Here is a 22,816-nt window from a genome sequence, read left to right on the forward strand (position 1 = left end):
GCTCAGTCTGAGGCAAAAGAATGCATCTTTAAGGTCTAATACCATGTACCAGACATGGCTCGGGGGCAGCGTACTCAGCAGATTATAGGGATTGGGTACCATTGCATGGATATCCTCAGTCCTCCGATTAACTTCCCGGAGGTCCTGTACCGGCCTGTAGTTCCCCGTGCCTGGTTTTTTTACGGGAAGGAGAGGGGTGTTCCAGGGGCTTTGGCAGGGTCTGAGGATGCCCTGCCTTAGTAGTCTATTAATGTGTGGTCTGATTCTTTCCCTAGCTTCATGGCTTATGGGATATTGCTTGATGGCCACAGGGGTGGCCGAGGGCTTGAGATTGATTATCAACGGGGGCTGCTTTTTGGCTAGTCCCATGCCTGCTGTTTCAGCCCAGGTGTGAGGATATTTCTCCAACCAACTAGTTTCCATGGGTGACAAGGGGGAGATGAGTCTTCCAAAAGCCTATGTTCAGCCTCCAGTCATAGAGTTAGTATCTGGAGGGGCAAACCTTTCTCTCCCATAACCGTGGCCCCATCCTGATGGAAGTGAATGTGGGCTCCTCCCTTGGAAAGGAGGTCTCTCCCCAACAGGGGGCAGGGACATTCTGGCACAAGCAGGAAGGAGTGGGTCACATGTCCAGTGTTCAAATGGACCTTTCGTTCTGTTGTCCATCAGTGTAGCTTTCCTCCAGTGGCACCCTGAACCCAAGCAGTCCAGGAACTCAGCGGTTCATGGGTCTGGGTTAGGACTGAGTGTTGAGCTCCCGTATCTACTAAAAAGGTTACGGGCTACCCCCCTACATTAAGGGTTACCCTGGGCTGGGGGGGGGGGCTCCTGGCCCTGACTGGCCTAATCTCCTCCCAAAGAGAGAACGGGGATGGGCTTCCGTCTGGGGTTCTTGGAGCGATCCTTGACCCAATGCCCCTTTTCCTTGCAGTAAGCACATCGGTCTCTCTCCACCCTCGTTCTCCTTCTGTCTCCCAGGTTCCCTGTCTGGCCTGGTCTAGGTTCTAATTTCTGCACTACCACCGTGGCCAAAATCTTTGTCAGTTCCTGGTTTCACTTTTTATCTCTCTTGTCCTCCCTGTCTTCCTGTAACTTTCACAATCTTTCTTCCTTCTCCTCTGGAGTTTCTCTCCTGTTAAAAATCTTTTCTGCTTCCTTTACTAGGTCTCGAAGGGTATATCTCTGCACCCCCTCAAGGCGTTGTAGTTTTGTACGTATGTTAGGCGCCGACTGTCCAATGAATGACATGATTACATCGGCCTCCCTATCTGGGGCCTCAGGGTCAAAAGGGGTGCACATCGTGTAGGCTTCCATCAGGCGTTCTAAGAAGCCTGCCGGGGTTTCTTCCAAACCCTGAACTACCGCACGTACCTTAGCCAAATTCGTGGGGCGTCTCCCTGCCCCTTTGAGACCCGCCAACAGAGTCTGGTGATAGGGATGGTGACACTCCCTATTGGCTGCTGTGTTGATGTCCCAATCCATCGGTCTGGTTAAGGGAAAGACTTCCTCTATTTCACTGAGGAGTCGGGTAGGCCTGCCATCCAATTCCTGCACATTTTTCCTGGCTTCTAGGAGGACTCGTTGTCTCTCCTCAGTTGTGAGGAGAGTCTGTAAGAGTTGCTGGCAATCATCCCATGTGGGTTGGTGGGTGATGAGGATGGATTCAATAAGACCTGTCAAGGCTTGGGGGTCCTGTGAGAAGAAGGGATTATGGGTTTTCCAATTATACAGATCTGCAGAGGAGAAGGGCCAGTATTGAAAGAGCCCTACCCCCATCGACCGGAGAGGAAAGGCCTGGGAGACCCCAGAGCTGTCAGGTTCTTCTGCTGGGTCGCAGTCGGGTGGACGGTGGTGATGGACCTCTGGTGGCCGGCGCCAAGGTGGAGCTTGGGGGTGGGCGTCCCTGGGCAAGTGCAGGTGCCGGGAGTTGGGGTGCTGCTGGCTTGGGATTAGGGTATGGGGGAGGAGGTTCTAGAAGGAGGAGGTCCTCCTGCGCATCTGACAGGACTAGGGGAGCTTTGGGCCTATGATCAGGAGTTCGGGGCTCCGTCAAGGGGAGCAGAGAAGAGGTTGAAGGAGGGGCTGAGGGTGTGGGAATGAGGGGGACATGGGAAGGCAGGGGTACTGGGGGGGGCAGAGGAGGAGGTGAGAGGAAGGGCTTGACCCAAGGAGGAGGATTGCGGCTCAAGCTTTCCCAGGCGAGAATATAGGGAGCATGGTCAGGGTGGCCCAGTGATCCTGGCTGGAGAATGCAAGCTTTGACTTGCAAGATAGTTGTAAGGTCCCTCGGCCAGCCCACATCGAAAGCAGACATTTCCGAGGAACAGAAAATACGCCATTTCTTCTTCTGGACATCCATCACTTCATTGTGGGCCTGGCCTGAGACATCTTGCCAGTGATCTAAAGTCAGACTTAGGGGGGTAGTTAGTTTTTGACCCATGGGGAGAATAGAAATAGACACAAACAGTAGGAACAGAAGGACACGACAAACAGGATAAATTCGCGCAGTAGACAAATGGTGCCCAAACCAAAGTTACTTCCCCCGGAGAAGTGAGACTTCGTCTCCTCCCCTCCTCCAAACAACCTGGGACTTTCGTCCAGGGTGGGACCAAGGGTCTCAGAACACATCTGTCTCCCCCTGTGGTCCTATACCAAATACAAGTTCTGTGCAGGCCAGGCACAGAAACTTGAGTCAAAACACATATAACACATATAACATCAGACACATCAGGCATACATCAAACATATAGTTTGCGAGCTCTATCTTACCTCCAACTGGCAATGGAATTGAGTCTGGGGGTCGACCAGATCTTGGTGGGACCTCCAAAATGTAAGACCCTCAGAATGAGGAATCTCCCAGTTTCGGTCAGTACCCCCAAGAACTCAATGTCCAGTCTAGTTGCTGCAACTCGCAAGAGGCTTTATAAACAGGAATCGTTTGCGCAAATGGGCTCCCACAGCGTGCAGGCCAGAGAGAAGCCCCATTCCCCAGGCACAGGTGTTTTTAAAGGCAAAACCCACAAGCTTAGGGAGGGGGTGTGACCCTCTGTCCATTGAGTATGTGATCCTTTGAGGCCGGATGGTCTCACTGTTAGGGTCAACAGACCTTAGGGCCTTAGGGTGTGCTAATTAATATTGTCTGGGCAAACTGGAGGTGCAGCAAACTCTTTGTTTCTTAAGGACCCTATTTATCACCTGCTGACTCAAGGAAAGGAGGGGCAGTGTGAATTCTTGGTATCCTGCTATCTCAGGGCCTTGTGAGGGGAAGTTAGCAAATTCCAAGGAACTGATATTGGTCTGGGTTAGCTTTTCAGGTCAGACTGTCCTTCATTTCAAGGGGGGGGGGGGGTGTTCCTTAACTTTACTTTTTTGTCTTTCAGTAGTTCCAGGGAATGGTCTAGACCAAAGCCCGTTTTGGTCAGTATTTAATATTTAATATTAAAACACAGTATTTCATAATAAAGATTGCTTCAAATTTGGCTCAAAATGGTGGAATTGGTTTTTCTCTGGCAAATCTCAGGATTAACAGTCTCTCAGCAACCAATCTAGGTTACTATCTGTTGCTGTGACCAAAAGCAACTTGAGAGGAAGGATTTACTTCATCCTATAACTCCAGGTTACAATCCATCACTGCCAGAAGCCAGGGCAGGAACTGAAGAAAAGATCAGGGGAGTGCTGCCTGCTGCTTACTTGGTCCATTACCTCCCTCCTTCCTCCTTTCCTCCCTCCTTCCTTCCTTCTTCCCTTCCTTCCTCTCTTCCTTTCTTCTTCCTTCCTCTCTTCCTTCCTTTTTCCGTCTCTTTCTTCCTTCCTTCCTTCCTTTTTTCTTTCCTTTCTTCCTTTATTTCTTTTTCCCTTCCTTCCTCCTTCCCTCCCTCCCTCATTCCTTCTTCCTTCCTTTCTTCCTTCCTTCCTTTTCATTTATTTTTCTCCTCACTACCTGTTAGGAATCTCCACTCCTCCCATTCCAGACCCTGCCCCTCAGAAAGTCTTCCTCAGAGCTACTCACAACCATGCCTACAGGGCATTTAAGACCTTCTCACCAGATCTACCAAGTGAATTCTCTCCTGCCTTTCCAAGAGTCGTCCAGGGGTCGCTTTGCCCTGTTTATTAAATCTGGATTTCACACACACACACACACACACACACACACACACACACACACAGAGTGAGGCTCACCTACTAGAGGAGAGGGATTCCCACAGTGAACTGGACCCCTTCCACATCAATCAGCAATTAAAGACATGTCCACAAGCCAATCTGATAGATGCGATTCACCAGGTGAGATTCTCTCTTCCCAGTTGTCTTAGCTTGCTTCCCTGACCAAACAACTTAGAGGGAAAAGGGATTGTTTCCTTTTACAGTTTCTGCTAACAGTGGGTCACAGGGGTAAGTCAGGGCAAGAACTGGTGTGGGAGCAGAGGAGGCAGGAACCATGAAGGAAAACTACTTACTGGCTTGCTTTTCATGACTTGCTTAGCTTGGTTTCTTAAAAACCCCAGAGGATGTGTAAGTGCCCCATGTCCAGGGACAGCACCACTCACAATGGACTAGGTGTTGTCAAGGTGACAACTGTGACGGCAACCTTTTGGGGTGTAATTTGAAAACCGCCAAAATGATATAAATGATGGATTCTGAGAGAATTAATTGCTTATTCTTGCATGGAGAAGCCACTTGGGTACACCATAATTTCTCCTAGTCTACCTTGGGGAACACAGGCTGTATAACCACTTTGGTGTTACTTTCTTCCAGAGTACCTTTTCCTTTTGAAATATTTTTAAAATTACTTTTAGTTATGTGTACTGAGTTTGGGGGAGGGGCATGTATGTGTACATGAGTGCAGGTCCCCAGAGAGGTCAGAAGCATCTGATCCCCTTGGAGCTGTAATTACAACCACTTGTAAGCTTCCCCAGGTGGGTCCTGGGAATGGTAGTCCAGTCCCCTCCACAACAATATGTGTTTTTAAGCACTAAGCCATCTCTCCAGCTGCCTTTCTTTCCTTTTAACCCTCATGCTTAAGTGTATATAAAATATCTCTTTAACGAAGTATTTCCTAAAACATTTCTTTAATGAAATCCCCACTGGCCCAGCGGTAGTGGCCCATAGCACTCGGGGGAGGCAGAAGCAGGAAAACCTCTGTCTTGAAAAAACAAAAACAAACAAAAAAAAAAAGAACGAAAGAAAGGAAAAGAAATCCCCACTGAAAGGCATTGGTACCCTGATATTAGGTTTCTCCACCAACTAAGTAAGCTAGTTCAAGCAGAATTAAAAGTAAAAGACCAAGTTTATTGGGCAAAGCACCCCTGGATGACCTTTCCAGCCCCCAGAGGTGAGGTGAAGGAAGGGAGCAAGAGAAACCACATGGCTGGTCTAGAGGAGGGGGCTCAAATACCCTGCAGGCTTGGTCTTGAGCAGCAAGCAGCTTTGGGGGAGGAGCCTGGACTTCTGGTGGCTTTTCCGGGGAGGTAGGGTTTGGAGAGGGCTTAGCTGGAGGTTCCGCCAACACCCACCCTGCTTCAGTCTCCTGGTGAGTCCCGGTGAAGGGGACTCTTCAGGCTACCAAAGGTGACCGTGTAGAGTTGTCTGTCTGTCCTCTTGGAGCTGGCGGCTTCCATCCTTCCTCTTTGTCAATTTGTTTGAGAGATGTTGTGCCGGAGATCACTGGTGGGAGCTGCCGGATGATGATCACTCCTTCCATGCTGTGGCGGGCAGTACCCTTGCCTAAAGGGACGACTGAACACCCTACTATGACTTGATCACAACAATCAATGGCCTTCTGAAAGGTTAAGAGCCAGCAAAGTCATGACTGTGCCTTGTCCAAGGAGAGCCATCTTTATGTGGCTTGCTCCCTAAAATGACAATCTTGGTTAGTTAGGTTTCGTTTTATTTCCTTTTAAGAGAGGGACTTTTGTATCCCAGAATGGCCTTGAATTCAACTTCTGATTCTCTTGCCTCTATCTGAAGAGAACTTGTACCATCACCCCTGGTTTCTACCACCCTAAGAACTGAAGCCAACGCTTTCTGCACGATAGGCAAACACTCGATTTTTGTACAGGACAAAACCCTGCTTTTGTAGAACACCACCGAGGACACTTGTTTCCCAGTGCCTTGGTTTCTCATAGATGTGAGGAAATAACTGAGCATATTAGTGCATGACGAATCGGCATATCTCTGAGTGAGGCCAGCCAGTATCAGACCAACCAGGGCTACACTACACAATGAGATCCACTCCACAAAGAGTGGAGGGGCTGGAGGAATGGTTCAGCAGTGCAGAGAGATCACTACTCTCTCAGAGGACCAGAGTTTGTTTCCCAGACCCATGGCAGGGGGCTCACAACTATAACTCCAGCTCAAGATCTCACACTACTGACTCCTGTTGAAAAACCTCAAAAGCCAAATTCAAAACTTAATTTGGAGTACTCGGTCCCATTGACTGCTTTTGTAGCTTATTTCCAATGTGTACATAAGAATAATAGGTTGTGGTGGCATGGTACAAGCCTTTAATCCCAGCACTCAGGAGTCAGAGACAGGTGGATCTTTGAGTTCAAGTCCAGCCTGGTCTCAGAAGGAGTTCCAGAACAGCCAGGGCCACAGAGAGAAACCCTGTCTTGAAAAATAAAAAAAATGACAAGTGTTGGTGGTGCTTGCCTTTAATCCTAGCACTCAGGAGGCAGTGGATCTCTGTGAGTTCAAAGCTAGCCTGGTCTACAGAGTGAGTTCCAGGACAGGCTCCAAAGCAATACAGAGAAACCCTGTCTCAAATAAATAAATAAATAAATAAATAAATAAATAAATAAATAGGATGAAATAAGCATCCTGCCCTTAGGAAACATGATCGTTAACTACAGTGAACTAAATCTTATACGAACCATCTGTCTTCATTTGCTTTCTGTTGCTTTAATGAACAGGATGACCAAAAAGCAACTTGGGGAGGAAAGGGTTTATTAGGCTTATAGATCCATCGTTCATTCATTGAGGGAAACCGAATCAGGATCCTGAAGACAGGAACTAAGGCAGTGGCTTGCTTTCTAAGACTTGCTCAGTTTGCTTTCTTATGCAATGCAAGACCACCAGCCCAGGCTTAGCACTGCCCGAAGCAGGCAGGGCCCTTCCATATCAATCATTAATCAAGGAAGTGCAGAGCCAGGCTTGGTGGCACATGCTCTTAAGCCTAGCACTTGGGCGGCAGAGGCAGGCAGATCTCCGTGAGTACCAGGATATCTCAGATTACAGAGTGAGATCCTGTCTCAAAAAAGGTAGAAAGAAAACGACTCACAGACATATCCATAGGCCAGTCTGATGGAGGCAATTCTCAAGTGAGGCTCCCTTTTCGTAGGTCACTCCAGTTTGTGTCAAGACACTCACCAGCACATTATCTTTTATCTTTTATATTTTATCTCATTTAATTCCTGTGCCTTATGAATACCTTTTGTAATATACTTAGACTTCCGGTTTCTATCCTCATTTCTATCTCCTTTTGAAACAATCATTTACCATCAATCAAAACTAATTTACCACCTAACCATTAGAAGAATTCCCTTTCTTTTTTAACCCTCTCTAACAAAAATATATTTCATATGTGTAACTTCTATATTTCTTCCTTTTATGTGATGATTTCTCTCTATTTTGTCTTGGGGGGGTGTTGAGACATGGTTTCTCTGTGTAACAGCTCTGGCTGTGCTGAAACTCACTCTGTAGACCAGGCTGGCCTGGAACTCACAGAAATCAGCCTACCTCTGCCTTCCGAGTGCTGGGATTAAAGATGTACATCCCCCCCCCCCACTATTTTGTCTTGAGAAAACATTTTTTCTTAATAGAATAATTATATTGCAGTGAAAACCCAGGAAACAATAGGAAAAAATGTTAACAGTCTTTGGTACATTTCTGTATTTTATTCAACTCCAGGCAGAGTAAAGACAAGCCTAGTCTCTATTGTTGTCTTTACCTTTGGGTTGCCTGTTAGCTTCCTCATAGAAACACATCAAAGCACAGAATTAGTCCTTGTCTTAACTCTGCAGTCACCTTGATTCCAAGCACTGCAGAGCCTATTAAGACCACACTCAGATGAAGGCAAGGCTGTGTACTGGAGCATACCCATTGCTTCCCAGCAGTCAATCCCTCCCTCCCCTCAAGCAACAACAATTCTTTGGAACCATAACAGTGACAGTGATCAACCAGACAACACTTGACCCAGACATCCGTAGTTCCCAATTTTTGTCCTATCTGTAACTCCAGTTTCAGAACTGATGCCTCTCATGCTTCTGGGGGGCACCAGGATAGCGCGTGACGCATAGGCATATATGTAGGCGGAACACTCATACACAAAATATAGTAAGTCATACACAAAAAATAAAATAATGTTTTAAGTTAAATGAAGGTTCTTATTTCTTTGTGTTTTTAATATTGAGATAGGGTCTCATTATGTAACCCTGGCTGCCTTTAAACACACAGAAATCTGTCCATCTTTCCAGTTCAGGAAAGGTGATGGCTGACTATATTCTGACCTCCACTGGAAACCAGGCATACAGGGTACACAGGCAAAACACCCAAACACATTAAAATAAATAAATAAAGGCATTTTGTCTGATATTCCAATAACCTTTCCTGTTCTCTTTTGGTAACTGCAAGGATTTTTTTTTTTTCCTTGACAGTGTCTGAGTGGAGTTTTGGCTCACCCAAAACTCAATATGTAGAGCGGGTTGGCCTTGAACTCATAAAAAAATATACCTGCCTTGGTGTCTCTGGAGTGCTGGGATTCAACTTCTTCACTCTCCCTGCCTCTGCGACAGGTTTCTCTGTGTAGCCTTGGCTGTCCTAGAACTCACTCTGTAGACCAGGCTGGCCTCACACTCACAGAAATCGGCTTACCTTTGCCTCCTGAGCGCTGGGATTAAAGGTATGTGCCACCACCGCACACGGTTCTTTTAAGAGACAGTTTGTTGAACGTGGTTATCTTGATAAACAGTTTTTTCTCCTTCTTTAGTATTTTGAATACAGATTGTATAGTTTGCTGTGTTATTTGTTATTTTGTGTTGTTAGCCACAGGCTGGCCTTGAGATCACTGCCTAGCTGCAGATATCTGGCTATTCGTGGTCTTAGTTAACAGAAACACTCTTCCTCGGTGTGTGTGCACATACAGATATCAGTGGCATGAGTTTTACTCTTAGATGGCTTAACAGTGTGCCCGTAGCTTGGCTATGGGGTTGTTCACCTCAGACACGTGATTGTTTCACCCTGGATATTCCAACAGGTCCCGTCAAGGCCTCTACAAAGGTAGGTTAGGTGGACAATCGAATTCAGAAACTGGTGGTTCATAACTATCTTTATGAGCCAAAGGTAGTTCGTTAAACAGGGAGGAGCCAGCAGTGGCCTTACTGCCTCTGAGAGATGAGACCCCCCAGTGACTAATGAGATGACATGACCTGAGGGTACACGTGAAGATGCACACCACATATTTCGGTTTGGACACCGCCTTCCTCACCTCGTCTTCGGAGGAAAACAGATCTCACCGGGAAGCTGAGCTTTCCCACACTGACTCGGGGTCTCCCAGATCGTGGGCCTGTACCCTTCTCTCCGCCCGTAGGCGGAGCCCTTTGCGAGGCCTCGCCCGCCCCGGAACTTCGACTCTCCAGCTCAGTGGAGGAGGCTGCGGGTCTCCGAGGCACCGAGCCAGCCTGCTCCCAATGCTGCGCGCCCTGCCCCGCGCGCTGTGCCTCTCGCGGCCCTGGAGGTCCCCGGGGGCCCGCGACTGCGCCTCCGGCGTGAAGACCGGGGCACCCGAGATCCAAGTGCACGCACTGACAGGTCCAGACAAAGGTAAAGTTGAGGGCTGGGCGGGCGGGGAAACAACACCCCGGGAGACTAAGGCGCGAGGGAAGGAGGATTGGATTTCAGGCCGCTGCAGGGTGGACTTTGTCTGAATCTGTCTCCCCAAACTCTCTGGAGGCCTGGGGGAGGTGTGAAGAGGAGAGGAGAGCTCAGAATGGAGCAAACCGGGGATCAGGACCAAGCGTGTCGGCCAGGACTTTTCCTTCGTCGGTTCTTGGCAATGATCAGGGGGCGGAGGCGGCAGATCCAATCCGGATGGACCTGAGAGGACAAGGAGGAAGGGAGGCGCAGGTATGGGTCCGCGGACACACAGGGCAAGTTCACGACCATTGACAGCAAAGTCTTCTGTTGTACAATGTTGTGAAGTACGGATGTTTGTTTGCACCTTAGGTGCGTTAGCTGGTTGCATATGCCCCAGGGCACACTTTTAAAAATATTTTTTTTATGTCCTTCGCGGGCATTTATGTCTGTATATCACACAAGAAGCCTGGTGGCCAGAAAAGCCTGTCACATCCCCTGAAACTAACTGTTGATAAAAGGTTGTGAGCAATCCCGTGGGTTCTGGGACTTGAACCCAGATCCTCTGGGAGAGCAGCTTGTACTCTTATCTGCTGAGCCATCTTTCCAGCTCCCACTAGTAAAAATAAAGAAATCTTCAAGAAGAAAAAATAAAGTAAGCCAGGCAATGGTGGTACATACACACCCTTAGTTCCAGCACCTGGGAGGCCAGGCAGTGGATCTCTGAGTTTGAGGCCAGCCCGATCTACAGAGTGAGTTCCAGGACAGCCAACGCTGCAAAAAGAAATCCAATCTTGGAAAATCAAACAAAATAAATAAATAAAATATTTATTTTCAGTGCCAGAGAGATGGCTCAGTGTGTAGGGGTGTTCGTTGACAATCTGAGTTCATCCCTGGGTCTCTGTCCACCCCCCCTTTTTTTTTCTGGTTTTTCGAGACACTTTCTCTGTGGCTTTGTAGTCTGTCCTGGAACTAGCTCTGGTAGACCAGGCTGACTTCGAACTCACAGAGATCTGCCTGCCTCTGCCTCCTGAGTGCTGGGATCTATTTCTTTATCCTGGCTGCCTGAATGTTACTCTTTACAGGGAAATGTGTGGGTGGGGATGGGGAAGAATACTATGGAGGGAACTAAGGCACATAAATGAGAGCATTTGTGGGTCAGTGTGCCATGCTGGTAGCTCTTGTTTCTCTTGTGGCTTTGGTTCAGTCACAAGCCCTCCTACTCCCTCTCCGGGGCAGGAGAGTAAAGGTTATTCTGTTTAACCTCCAGTCTAGTATGTGCCTTGCTGCAACTCACAGTGCTCCTCATGGGGAAAAGCTCCTGCTCCAGGCCTGTATCTCTGACTAACAGGCCGGCTGGCTCACCAAGGCTGCCTGTCCTTTGCAGGAATCACCGAGGTTCTGATGAACAGGCCTCATGCCCGAAATGCCCTGGGGAAGGTCTTCGTCAGTGAGGTGAGAAAGGGTACCCCAGGGCCATGGCCAGAGATGGGTGAGGAGGTGTCTGAACACATGTCCTCTATTCTCTACAGCTTCTGGAGGCTCTGGCCCAGCTTCGGGAAGACCAGCAAGTTCGTGTCCTGATCTTCAGAAGTGCAGTGAAGGGTGTGTTCTGTGCAGGTGGGTTCCTTCCCACCCACCCCCACTCCTCAGGGATTGGTGTGCCTTAGGGCTCTGCCATAGAACATGGTCCCATTTTACAGACAGGAAGTTCCTCAGCCAATTTGTTTTACACAGCTAGTGAGGGATAGCATAGAATTTGCTTTGAACTTGGTCTTTCTGGTCTACATTGTCTTCTTCTGACCCTTTATGGAAGAAACAGACACGGAGTCCCAACATGCTCACAAGGTAAATTCCAGTCCTTGTCACTAGAGCACTGCCACCAACTGTATCACCTGGTTCTCACAAGGGCACCTTGAACTTGTTTCAAACCCCAGAGAAACATGCACCCCAGGCCTACAAGAGATAAGTTAAAAAAAAAAAAAAAAAAAACCATAGCTCTTAGCCCCCAGGCTAAGATCCCACAGTCCAACCTTTACAGGATTAATTAGCTAAGTGTGATGGCACATGCCATTATCCAGAACTTTTGAGACTGACAAGATAAAAATAATATCTTTAGTTTTATTTCTTTTCCTTCCTTCCTTTCTGTTTTTTAGAGACATTTTCCTGTAGCTCAGGCTGGTCTTGAACTCATTTTGTAGCTGAGGATGGTCTTGGACTTCTGATCCTAATGTCTCCACCTCTGAGTGTTGGAATTAGAGGTGTGTGCTGCCACCCCCAACCCCCAGCTTGTGATTTGCTGGGGGGTGGGGGTGGAAAGTCATCTCTCTGAAGGCTAGAGAGGTTCAGCATTTGAGAGCATATATAGCTGCCTTAGGCAGGCATGGTGGTGGAGAAGTTGAGAGCAAATCCTGATCAGAAAAGGCAAGGGGGAGAGGAGAGGGAGACAGGAGAAGGCCACACCTCCTAATCCTTCTCCAATAGTGCACTCCCTAGTGACTGAAACATTCAACTAGACAAGCCCATGGGGGCCATTTTTATTCAGACCACCACAACTGTTATTGCAGAGGGCCTGAGTTTGGGTCCCAGAACCCACATTAGATGGCTCACAACCATCTGTAACTCCAGCTCTGGCAGATCGATTGCTTTCTTCTGGCCTCTGCATAGGTGTGCACACACATAACACATACATAATTTAAAATAAAAATAAAATATTTAAAGGCCAGGTGTGGGAGCACATGCCTTTAATACCAGCACTCTGCAGAGGCAGGTAGATCTCTGTGAGTTGTGAGTTGGAGACCACTTTGGTCTACATAGTGAGTTCCAGAACAGTCAGAGCTACACAGATATATATGTATGTATATATACATATATAGAGAAAAAGAGAGAAGAGAAAGTTATTTTCTTCTGTGAGTTTTCTCTTCATGTTCTTGACATTGTTCTTTTTATGTTTTTTAAGGTTTATTTTTAGGGGGCTGGAGAGGTAACTCAGGAGTTAAGAGCATTGGCTGCTCTTGCAGAGGTCCTAAGTTCAATTCCCAGCAACCACATAGTAGCTCACAGCCATCTATAATAGGATCTGATGCCTTCTTCTCGCATGCAGAGCCTGGTCCTTGGAAGAGCAGTGTTAACCACTAAGCCATCTCTCCAGACCTTTGACAATGTTCTTTGATGTACAAAGGACGCTCACTTTGAAGAAGTCTACCTTGTTTTGATGCGGGTTGCCCATCTCTTTACTGATATCTGCCCCGCCCCTGGCCTGCTCCTCTGGCTCTCACTGCTTCTGCTGGCACCTTTAACCACCTGGGATTTTGTAATGCCATTTCATAGTGGTCACCAGAAGCTTGCCCTCTGCAGGTGCAGACCTGAAGGAACGGGAGCAAATGAGTGCTGTGGAGGTGGGGCTCTTTGTCCAGAGGCTCCGAGGCCTGATGAGTGAGATTGGTAAGAGTCTGAGGAGGGTTGAGGGCCCCCGGCTGGCTCCGCCTCTGCCTGGCCCCGCCCTTTCTCTAGAGAGAGCATTCTGTTTTGAGCTAAGGACACAAGTGGTTACACAGAGCAGAGCAGATGGGGGGGCGGGGGGAACTGGGGGACGGGACGGACATGACGACACGGGACATTTCTTCTCTTCCTCCTTTTAGAAACTATTATTTTAGACACCCTAGGTAGTCTAGGCTGGAACTCCCATGTTGCTGGGATTGCAGGCATGCATATATCACCAAGCACACCTCCTTGTCCTCAGGGTTCCTGCCTAGTAACTGCAAAGTAGTCAAGTTCACTGAACTTTCAGGCTTTGATAATGGCTGTTCCTATTGCCTGGCACATCCTTCCGAGCTACCTGACTTTTCAGCAACCCTTTAAGGGCCTCCAGTGTTTCCTCCTACAAGAAGTCCTCTCACCAGCTCTAAGCAATCTGTTCTCAGAGCACAGAAGGCTCAGAGTGTCATTGCCTGGTTATGAGCCTGCCCTCCTTCTTAGACTGATTCCCATGGCGGTGGTGGGGGACACCTAGCTGAGTTCCATGCCAGCACCCTGCACAAGGCTTGGCACACAGGGAGAGAGGTCCCCAAAGAGGGTGTATCTGTAGCATCAACCCTGTTTCCAATCCCCGGTGGGACCTAGAACTTACATATTGGGAAAAATAGGGTAAGTTCCTCAGATAACCTGGCTGAGGTTATCAGGTGAAGTTCCTCACCCTGGGATCTGCAAGGCCCTCTGTCCTGACCTGCTAAGTTTTGCAGGCTAAGTCAATCTTTGTCTCCACAGCAGCCTTCCCTGCACCCACTATTGCAGCCATGGATGGGTTTGCCTTGGGTGGGGGCCTGGAACTTGCCCTGGCCTGTGACCTCCGAATAGCAGGTACTTGGCAGGGTAGAGCTGTGGGGATGGGGTGGGACTTGCCAAGCTGGGCAAGTCAGACACTGGGCAGTGGTGAAGTCAGACACCACTCTCAGCCTTCCAAACAAGAGAAAAACCCTGGCAGTCAGTGTTAAGAGACGTGGGAAGCAGGTGAAGCTGCTTCACCTCCCACTGCTGCTATATGCCATGCTTGTGAGAGCTGCTTTCCTCATCTAAGAAAGGTTGCAAAAACCGTTGAGCCACAACTGACCATGAAGCAAAGAGAGGGAAAGCCAAAGGAGGCAAAGTTAGGGAATCTGACCATCTAGGTCTGGCCAAATCAGATTACTTGAACTGAACAAAGGTGAGCCATAAAGACTGTCACTGTCCCAGCTCATTGCAAAGATGACTGGACAGTGTGTTCTGGTTCAGGTTTGTGGTTACTTGTTCTACAGTTGAGCCCTAAATTGTGGAGGATAATCAAAATCATTAGTATCTTTTTTTTATTTTATTCTTGCCTGCATGTATCTCTGTGTGAGGGTGTTACATCTTGGGAGTTACAGTTGTTAGCTGCCATGTGGGTGCTGGGAATTGCACCCAGGTCCTCTGGAAGAGCAGTCAGTGAATGCTCTTAACCACTGAGCCATCTCTCCAGCCCCATTGGTCTTTTTTTGCTTTGTTTTATTTTCTTTTTTCAAGACAGGGTTTATCTGTAGCTTTGGAGTCTGTCCTGGAACTTGCTCTGTAGACCAGAGATCCACCTGCCTCTGCCTCCCAGCAACATTAAATTATGTATCCAGGCATGAAGGTGGTTTCCATCACAGTGTGTGAGAGACTTGAACTGAGATTTGGGGTATGGCTCAGTGGTAGAGGGTTTGCCTAGCATGCTTAAGGCTTGGTTCCATTCCCAGCACCATGCACACAAAGTAGCTGGAGAGGGTTTGATCCTACAGTCAGGCAACAGAATTCTGCAGGAGGCCACTCACTTGCCCAAGGTTCAGGTAGCTAACTCAGAGTGAAGAATGAAAACCCTTGAGCAAAGGTGCAGCCCTGTTTTACTGCCTACGCCGCACAGGTCACACAGTCTATACTTAGGGAACTCAGCAAAGGACTATAAAGGAAAAGCACTCAGGAAAGCAAAACTTAGGAAGACTGTGCTATGCACCTTCAGGCTGACACACCCTGTGAGGGAGAGCCATAAAGCTAACAGTCCAGGTTAGATCTCAGGGTCCATGAGACAGAAAACTCAGTAACCTACCAATCAATGCCAGGCACCCGCTGGGGATTCCTTCCCTGTTGCTGGCACTTCATTTGCTCCCCAGTCTGTGTGATACTGGCAGAAGGGCTGCCATCTTTTCCCACCATGGATGCTCAGGAAGGGAAGGCCTACTGACCACAGCAGCTGGGGTGGTGGGTGGCTGGCCTGGGCAGGGTCTGGGCATGTCTAGACCTTGAGGAAGTAGCTGGGGAGACAGAGCTATGGTCTGCCCAGGGACTGGTAATGGAGGATGGGCAAGGGCCAACTTTATTATACTTTTGTGTTTAAACAGCTTCCTCAGCTGTCATGGGGCTAATTGAGACCACTCGAGGACTTCTCCCAGGAGCAGGTAACTTCACATGACTATGCTCACCTTTCCCACTTCCTTTCCCTAGGTCATTTCCTCCTTCCGTCCTGTCCCCAAGATGAGTTTCTCTAGATTAAGCCTTCTCAACCTGACTCACTGCTCCCCCCTCTCCATACTGGCAGGAGGGACTCAGAGGCTGCCTCGCTGCCTGGGCGTGGCCCTCGCGAAGGAGCTCATCTTCACAGGCCGGAGACTGAATGGGATGCAGGCCCATGAATTGGGCCTGGTAAATCACACCGTGGCTCAGAATGAGGAGGGCAATGCTGCCTACCACCGGGCGCTAACACTAGCTCAGGAGATCCTGCCCCAGGTAAGGTGACAGCTGGGGCACACAAGGGAGGTATGATGGGACGCCAGATGTTTCCTGGAACTGTACAAGAGATACCTTTTGAATACCAGTAAGCACATGTGATATTACACAGCACTACCATCAAGTGTCCCCAAAGACTAGAAAACTAATATGTTACCAGTCACCTTACCTACCACACTGCATATTGAATTGTCTCTTGAAATAGGACATACATTAACTCATTTTTTAAAATCCTTAAGGAAGGATTAGGGGTTGGTGGAGTGGACTTCATACATGCTAAGCAACCATTAATCCTTGGCTAGTGAGTTAAAAGCTAGCCTGGGGTATATGCATGAGTCCTAGGTTCTTCTCCAGCATTGAAGGGGTTGATCCCTCAAGATTTAAACTGCTTGCTGGGTTGGTTTAGACCCAGGATCTAGCTGACTTGGGTCTCCAAGGTTCTGAGGTCTGCTGGCTTTCACAAAAGAAGCTAGAAGGGAGGTGAGACCTCATTTTCATAAAGGTATAAGGCAACTGAACTCAAGGTCACCAAGCATTGGAACACACATTACCATAAAATTTAGGACTGCAGAATATGTATGTGTCTGGGGAGATCAGCCAGTAAGGTGTTTGCCTTGAAAGCATGAAACTCTGAGTTTAACCCCCAGAACAAATGTAAAAAAAAAGCCAGGGGTCTGGAGACCAGGCAACTTTAATGGGAAGTAAATGAGAGACATGGTCTTAAAAAAATGTGGACCAGCATACCAGAGGAAGAAATGTGAGGCTGTCTTGAGGTCCCTGAACACCAGAGGTGGACATGCACACAAACACAGAGACACTCATGGACAAGTAAAATGTACAAAATTTTAAAATATATTAATTTCAAAACATTTTAAAATGTTACAAAATAGTCAAAAATATAAACTTAAAAAAATATTAGCTATATATCAGTTTAACATTAAGACTACATTTGAAAAGCCAGGCAGTGGTGGTGGTACACGCCTTTGATACTAGTACTCGGGAGGTAGAGACAGGCAGATCTCTGAATTCTAGGCCAGCCTGGTCTACAGATCTAGTTCCAGGACAGACTTCAAAGCAATATAGAGAAACCCCATCCCCCCCCCAAAAAAAAACAAAATAAATAAATAAATAACCTGTCTTCAGCCCCCTGAACTTTTTTTTTTTTTTTTTGGTGGCAGGAGTTGGGGGGAAGGGGAGGGGAAACTTCTCTATGTGTTCTTTGGCAAGGATCAGAGTATAAATGGAGCCTGATGCCCCTTGTGGGCAACTTATGCTCAGACTTCTGACAGGTCTCTAAAACCTCCAGAGAGCAAGTGGAGCAAGCTAGCTGCACATGTAGGCTCCGTAATTGCCTTTTTGAATAACCAGAAGTTCAGGGTGATTAAGATTTTCAAATAGTGAAGTATGTGGAACAATGGCATCATCATCCTAGAGTTACAGGCATTTGAGTGCTTCAAAAGTAGCTGGAGGGAGGGTTGGGACTGTGACAGTGGTAGAATGCTTGCCTGGCATACAGAAGGCTCTAGATAGGGTCACTCCTTACTACTGAAAAAAACAAAACTCAGGAACGATAGGCAACACATAACTTTAAACCCAGCAGAGGCCAGCCTGTCTACATAGCAAGCTAGCCAGAGCTACATAACAAGACCTTGTCTCTAAAGTAAAATCAAAGTAATTTGTGGGCCTACCCATACGGACTGCTTGTCCCACAACTACAACTTTCTGAATAGGGATTGTACAGCAGCAATCACCACCTAGTGAGCAAGCCATTGTATAGGGAGTGGAATGGTTCTAGAGTTTACTCAGAACGATTAAGATTCATTAACCTTTAGCTGAAGGAGTTGGCTGTTTGCCATTTGACCATCAAAGAAACGAACATACTAAGGCCACATTGACCCACTGTTCTTATTCCCAATTAACACCTGAATTTTATCCACTGTATTTCTAATTTTTATATATTCACATAACCAGAGATACTTATGTTTTTTGCGGGATTTGGGGGAGGGGGAGGGAGAGGTCTCATGTAGCTCAGGCTGGCCTCAAATTCATCTGACTGCTTCCACTTCCCAGGTGCTGTCAAGTGCTCATTTTAATGACAAAAACAGTGCAAACAAACCAAATATAAGAGAGAAAAGAGCATAAAATAAAACTGAAAATGTTAGCACTTGCTGGGATGAGGGCTAGAAGGAAAGGAACAGTAGGAAGATGCCTGGGAGTTGGGGGACTCGATGAATCCTCATGGCCCCGGTGCTTAAATCCCATGAGCCTCTATTTCACAACTGTAAAATGTGTTGTCCATAAGCACTCTGCTATCACCTTTGTGGCACATGCCTGTCATCCTGAGACTAAGGACCACAAGGGAAGACCAGCTTCTGCAAGATCTTATATTAAATGTTTGCAGAGGCAAGGAGCCCAACATGGCTCTAACTCAGTACCTATCACTTGCCTACCATGGGTGACACTCTGGGTTTAAGGTCCAGCACCAAAGACAGTTATAGTTTGTGAATGGATTGCATAACAGCCTCGCCTGCTTAAGACTAAATGGCCAGAATGTGTGCTGCTTTCACTACGGAAAAGGAAGCTTGACTTAAGAGGTCTATCAGTGGGAAGGCTGGATGCAGAATCACACCTGCACCTTCCCGTCCAAAGCTCTTCACTTCCGAGAGCTTTGAATCTCTTTAGTCCAAGTCTCTGGATGTTCTCTCCCCTAGGCACCCATTGCTGTGCGACTGGGCAAAGTTGCCATTGACCGAGGAATGGAGGTAAGATTCTACTGGTCAGGAATTGTATGTCAGTCATTGGCTAGGATGTAATTCCTGCCTCGCAGCTGTCAAGAACTCAGAAAAGGACTCTCTTAAATACTCCTGGAGTCACACCCCTGTATGCATGTACCTCACTTCAGTGGGAAGTGTGCTAATATTCTTGATTGCATTCTATCCCCATCACTTCTGTATAAAGAAACAGGTAAGAACACATAAAAGTGAGCGGTAAGAAGGCAGATCTATGTGGTCCTCAGCTCATGTATCTGGGCTTGGGCTGGTGGCTAGTAAAGGAACCTAAGGACATTAGCTTAACTGTTATAATGCATCAGATCTGAAATGTAGGGATGAAACATGTCCACTGCCTATGTGGTATTAATGGGGACTGGTTTGGTGCTTTCCTGGCTAGCATGAGGTCCTGGCTTCAATCCCCAACTGTGAAAAGAATTACTACTAACTTTCGATATTTGAAAGAATTGAAAAAATTGTCCCTTTCTCATAATGATGAAAAGTTTAAGTAGCCACCTGTGACTAACTAGCAATGCTGAGTTAAAGACTGTGTGTGTGTGTGCCTTTAATCTTTGCAAAAAAAAAAAAAAAAAAAAAACAACCTGTCTTGAAAACAGCAAAAAATGTTTGCTAGATCTGAGGATTAGTGGTCACACACCTGTAATTCCAGGGGTTGAAAAATTGAGAATCTCTACCTCACTGAAGCTCAATGGTACAACACTTGCCTCACATGCCTGAAGCCCTATGTTTATTCCTGGATGCATGTGTGTTCAGTCCTCAATGGGGTAGGAGACAGAGGAAAGTAAGGGTAAGATTTAGAGGAAAGTTATACAACAAGCACAGGCATATAATATGAAGACTAGGAATGGTAAGATGGCAGCCTGGAAGAGAGGAGTCTCAGACCAAAGACCATTTCTTTCCATTCACTGTTGCACCTGGGACCTTAGCTTACCCAACCTTCTACCATGTCTCAGACTTCTCAGTAGATCAAAATGCTTGTTTTGGAAAGTAAGTTTTGAATAGTGCTTGCTAGTGACTGTGTCAGTGTTAGCAGCTAAGCATGAGGCAGCAGAGGCTAGAGAATGTGCCAAGGCATAAAGACTACAGTCTCATTCCTAAGTCCTAACAAAAGGCATAGCCAGACAGTCAGGAGGCAGAGACACTGGCTAAAACATGTAGGAGCCACTTCATCACACACCCTCCTGCCCATATCTCTCAGGACCCTTTTCCACTGCTGTGAAGTCCAGGCATCAGTTACAGAGCAGCAGTTATTTCTACTCATAGACAGTGGGGTGGGGTGGGCTGGCTCTTCTCTGTGGATGGGGTTGGTTGGACAAAGTCATATGGACTCAGAAGGTACTTTTTTGCAGGTGGACATTGCATCAGGGATGGCCATTGAACGCATGTGCTATGCCCAGGTATATAAGTACTAATGGTTTGTGCATGCTTGTTGGGGCTAAACAAATATGGTGATCCTCATGCGGTCTAACTGCCAGTGCCTCCTAACTAACCTAAGTGGCTCCAAGGAAATCACAGATCTTTACGTCCAGACTCTTTCTTTAAAATCATTTGGTAACCACAGAACACAAAGATGCTACACACACACACACACACACACACACACACACACAAAAATCACTTTTGCTGCCCAGTACCAGTTACCTCTACTGGGGGCTAAGTTGGAGTTACTATTCTAAGGTGTAGAGAGGCTATACACCTGAGAGAATACTCTTGATAACTTTTGAGAAGAGAGGTAGAAAGCAACTCTCCAGCATAAGATCCACTTATGCAATGGCGTTTTTGTCCTCTGGTCCTATTCTTCCCAAACTAATATCTATTGTATCTTTGCAGAACATCCCAACCCAGGACCGACTAGAAGGGATGGCAGCCTTCAGGGAGAAACGACCCCCAAAATTTGTTGGCAAGTGACCCAGTTAATTCTAACCGCACACCATAAAGAATAGGATCCACAGGAAAAGTTGGCAGGCTAGCCCTCTTAAGTTCACCTCTGGCCTTTAGTTTCTTCAAGAACAATGACAGACAGACAGTGATTGGCATGGTGCCTAGAACCAAGGTGCTGACCATGCCACACACTGCTGCCCTCCACATTGCTCACCTTGGCTAGTCACTAGGATCCAGGCCTTCCTAGTTTCCTTCACTCAAATTGGGTCTGTTTCATTGGCTCTGGTCATCACAGAGAGCAATGAGGAGGAAGCCCTCACTTCTTCCCCTCACAGAATAAACCCAGCCAGGTTTATTCTGGACAAACCATTTAACCTCTACAGGTTTTTTGTTTTGTTTTGTTTTTTTCTGAATCTGGAAACAATCAATTGTGGTTACTTAAAATCCTTGTGTTCAATAAACATGCTACAACCTTCGGCTTGTGCTGAAATTGTGGGGGCCTTCTGCAGACAACAGAGCGGCAGGAAGGCCTTCGGTACTCATCCAGGACCATGGACAAAGGGTTAGCAGCCCAGAAAGAAGGGATGGGGGGGGGGGGGCAACAGTAGACGTGGTACCTGGAGGACAAGTGGCATTTGAATTGGTATGAGCAGAGGTAAGCTAGAAGGTTCCATATTTGGAAAATAAAGGGGATACAGGGCCAGCTCCTCACAGGCCCCTTCATACCTAAATGCCCGCCTCCTCTTCTACCAAGGCTGCGAAGAGCTAAGCTCTGGCTGAGCATCCTCAGCACAAGCACCAGCCATACTGCTGATTTGGAACACAATGTTCTAGATATTAGAACTCAGGTTCAGAAACTAAAAACCTTCTTTGGAATCACACAGCAGTGTGTGAGTAGAGAGTGTGGTTTACAGACATGGTTGTCCTAAGTTCTGCTTACCTGAGACAGTGGAGAATAGAACAACGTGATATGATACATAGCCAAGGCTGGCTTGAGGTTACAGTTTAGAATGTGGCTTAGAATTGCTAAGAATACCTTCCTCAATTGATGCTCAAAGAGTGCTTCTGACTACTCCAGTTCAGAGTCCAAGAGGCCAGAAAGATGGCTCATCAGTTAAGAGCGCTTACTGCTCTTGCAGAGGACCCAGATGACAACTACCTGTAACTGCAGCTCCAAATCCAATACCCTTCTTCTGGCCTTTGTAAGCATTCACTCACATGCATGCATAATAAGATCTTAAGTCAAGACCAAGCTTTAATCCCACAGTCACACATGTTCAATGGTCTGACTCCTCAAACTGGAGGAAAAGGGGGAAAGAAAAAAATCAAAGCTTTCAGGCTCACAACCCCAGTACTGAAGGAACAGGAATGCTGAGCTCAAGGCTAATCTAAGCTACACAGTAAAACCCAGTTTTGTTGGCTGTCTCCCCCCCCCCCCCACTCAAAAGTATTTTGGTATAAACAAACAAATCATCAAGAACAACAGCAGTAAAGACTGTTCCTCCCTACAGCAGTATTCACCTTCCTAACACCTTTTCATAAGTGGGAACAGGACCCAGCCTTCTTGTAACAGAAAGAAAAGAAAAAACATCAACAACTAGTTTCAAAATTCCATTACCCAAAGGCAGAAGTCCTGTCCTTAAGCAGCACCCTCAAGGGCCTCTAGATTAAAAAGGTTGCTGGGGCTGTGTGGGTCTCTGGTAGCTTGTGAAGTGCATCCTGAAGTCCTCCAGGATGGAGGCCGCCATCTGCCTCACCTGGGCATTGGCCTGACTGTGCTGGACATCGCACACGAGCTGCAGTCCTCCTTCTTCTACCAACAGTTGGCAGTATTTGCTAGCTAAAGGAAAACAAAGACACAGTGAACAACTGACATTTTAAATGTTCCCAATTCACCACATTCACATGAGAGACACAGTGAAAAGATGAAAGTCTTCGTGGCCCAGGAATTAACAGGTTAAAAATGAGTCAATTCCTGAGTAATCGGACATGGTGAAACCACAGATGGTCACTGTAGTGTATTGACA

At 47.2% G+C, this 22,816-nt stretch overlaps 2 protein-coding genes and 1 pseudogene across 4 annotated transcripts in view; 1 reads left to right on the top strand and 2 right to left on the bottom strand.

Moving 5' to 3' along the window:
• Positions 1–473: 473 nt before the first annotated feature.
• On the bottom strand, positions 474–1,776 carry LOC127225059 (uncharacterized; annotated as a pseudogene).
• Positions 1,777–9,618: 7,842 nt separating this feature from the next.
• On the top strand, positions 9,619–21,264 carry Echdc2 (enoyl-CoA hydratase domain containing 2). 3 transcript variants are annotated; one of them, XM_051188408.1, is made up of 10 exons: positions 9,623–9,816; positions 11,234–11,301; positions 11,379–11,466; positions 13,204–13,290; positions 14,113–14,205; positions 15,735–15,791; positions 15,932–16,119; positions 18,831–18,881; positions 20,258–20,305; positions 20,739–21,264. In XM_051188408.1, exons 1-10 carry the CDS (start codon positions 9,684–9,686, stop codon positions 20,814–20,816), a joined length of 891 nt encoding a protein of 296 aa, XP_051044365.1. In that variant the 5' UTR covers positions 9,623–9,683; the 3' UTR covers positions 20,817–21,264. The 3 variants fall into 3 exon arrangements, with proteins under 3 accessions (XP_051044366.1, XP_051044365.1, XP_051044367.1); XM_051188410.1 differs by lacking the exon at positions 9,623–9,816 and adding an exon at positions 9,909–10,119; XM_051188409.1 differs by lacking the exon at positions 14,113–14,205 and having other exon boundaries at positions 9,619–9,816.
• A 1,192-nt stretch (positions 21,265–22,456) lies between these two features.
• The window catches only part of Zyg11a (zyg-11 family member A, cell cycle regulator), a 30,887-nt gene continuing 30,527 nt past the window's right edge, over positions 22,457–22,816 (bottom strand). Inside the window, exon 14 of the mRNA XM_051188412.1 lies at positions 22,457–22,629. Coding sequence (XP_051044369.1) covers positions 22,457–22,629 — 173 coding nt within the window. The remainder of the gene's footprint in view (positions 22,630–22,816) is intronic.

This window comes from Phodopus roborovskii, unplaced genomic scaffold (genome assembly GCF_943737965.1).
Source record: "Phodopus roborovskii unplaced genomic scaffold, PHOROB, whole genome shotgun sequence".
In the NCBI taxonomy this organism is placed as follows: domain Eukaryota; kingdom Metazoa; phylum Chordata; class Mammalia; order Rodentia; family Cricetidae; genus Phodopus; species Phodopus roborovskii.

Excerpts from the sequence above, each read along its gene's own strand:
- Echdc2 (XM_051188408.1), top strand. The coding sequence starts at position 9,684 with ATGCTGCGCGCCCTGCCCCGCGCGCTGTGCCTCTCGCGGCCCTGGAGG. Across the intron at positions 9,817-11,233 it reads ACTGACAGGTCCAGACAAAG|GAATCACCGAGGTTCTGATG; the intron begins GTAAAGTTGAGG and ends TGTCCTTTGCAG. Across the intron at positions 16,120-18,830 it reads CTCAGGAGATCCTGCCCCAG|GCACCCATTGCTGTGCGACT; the intron begins GTAAGGTGACAG and ends TCTCTCCCCTAG.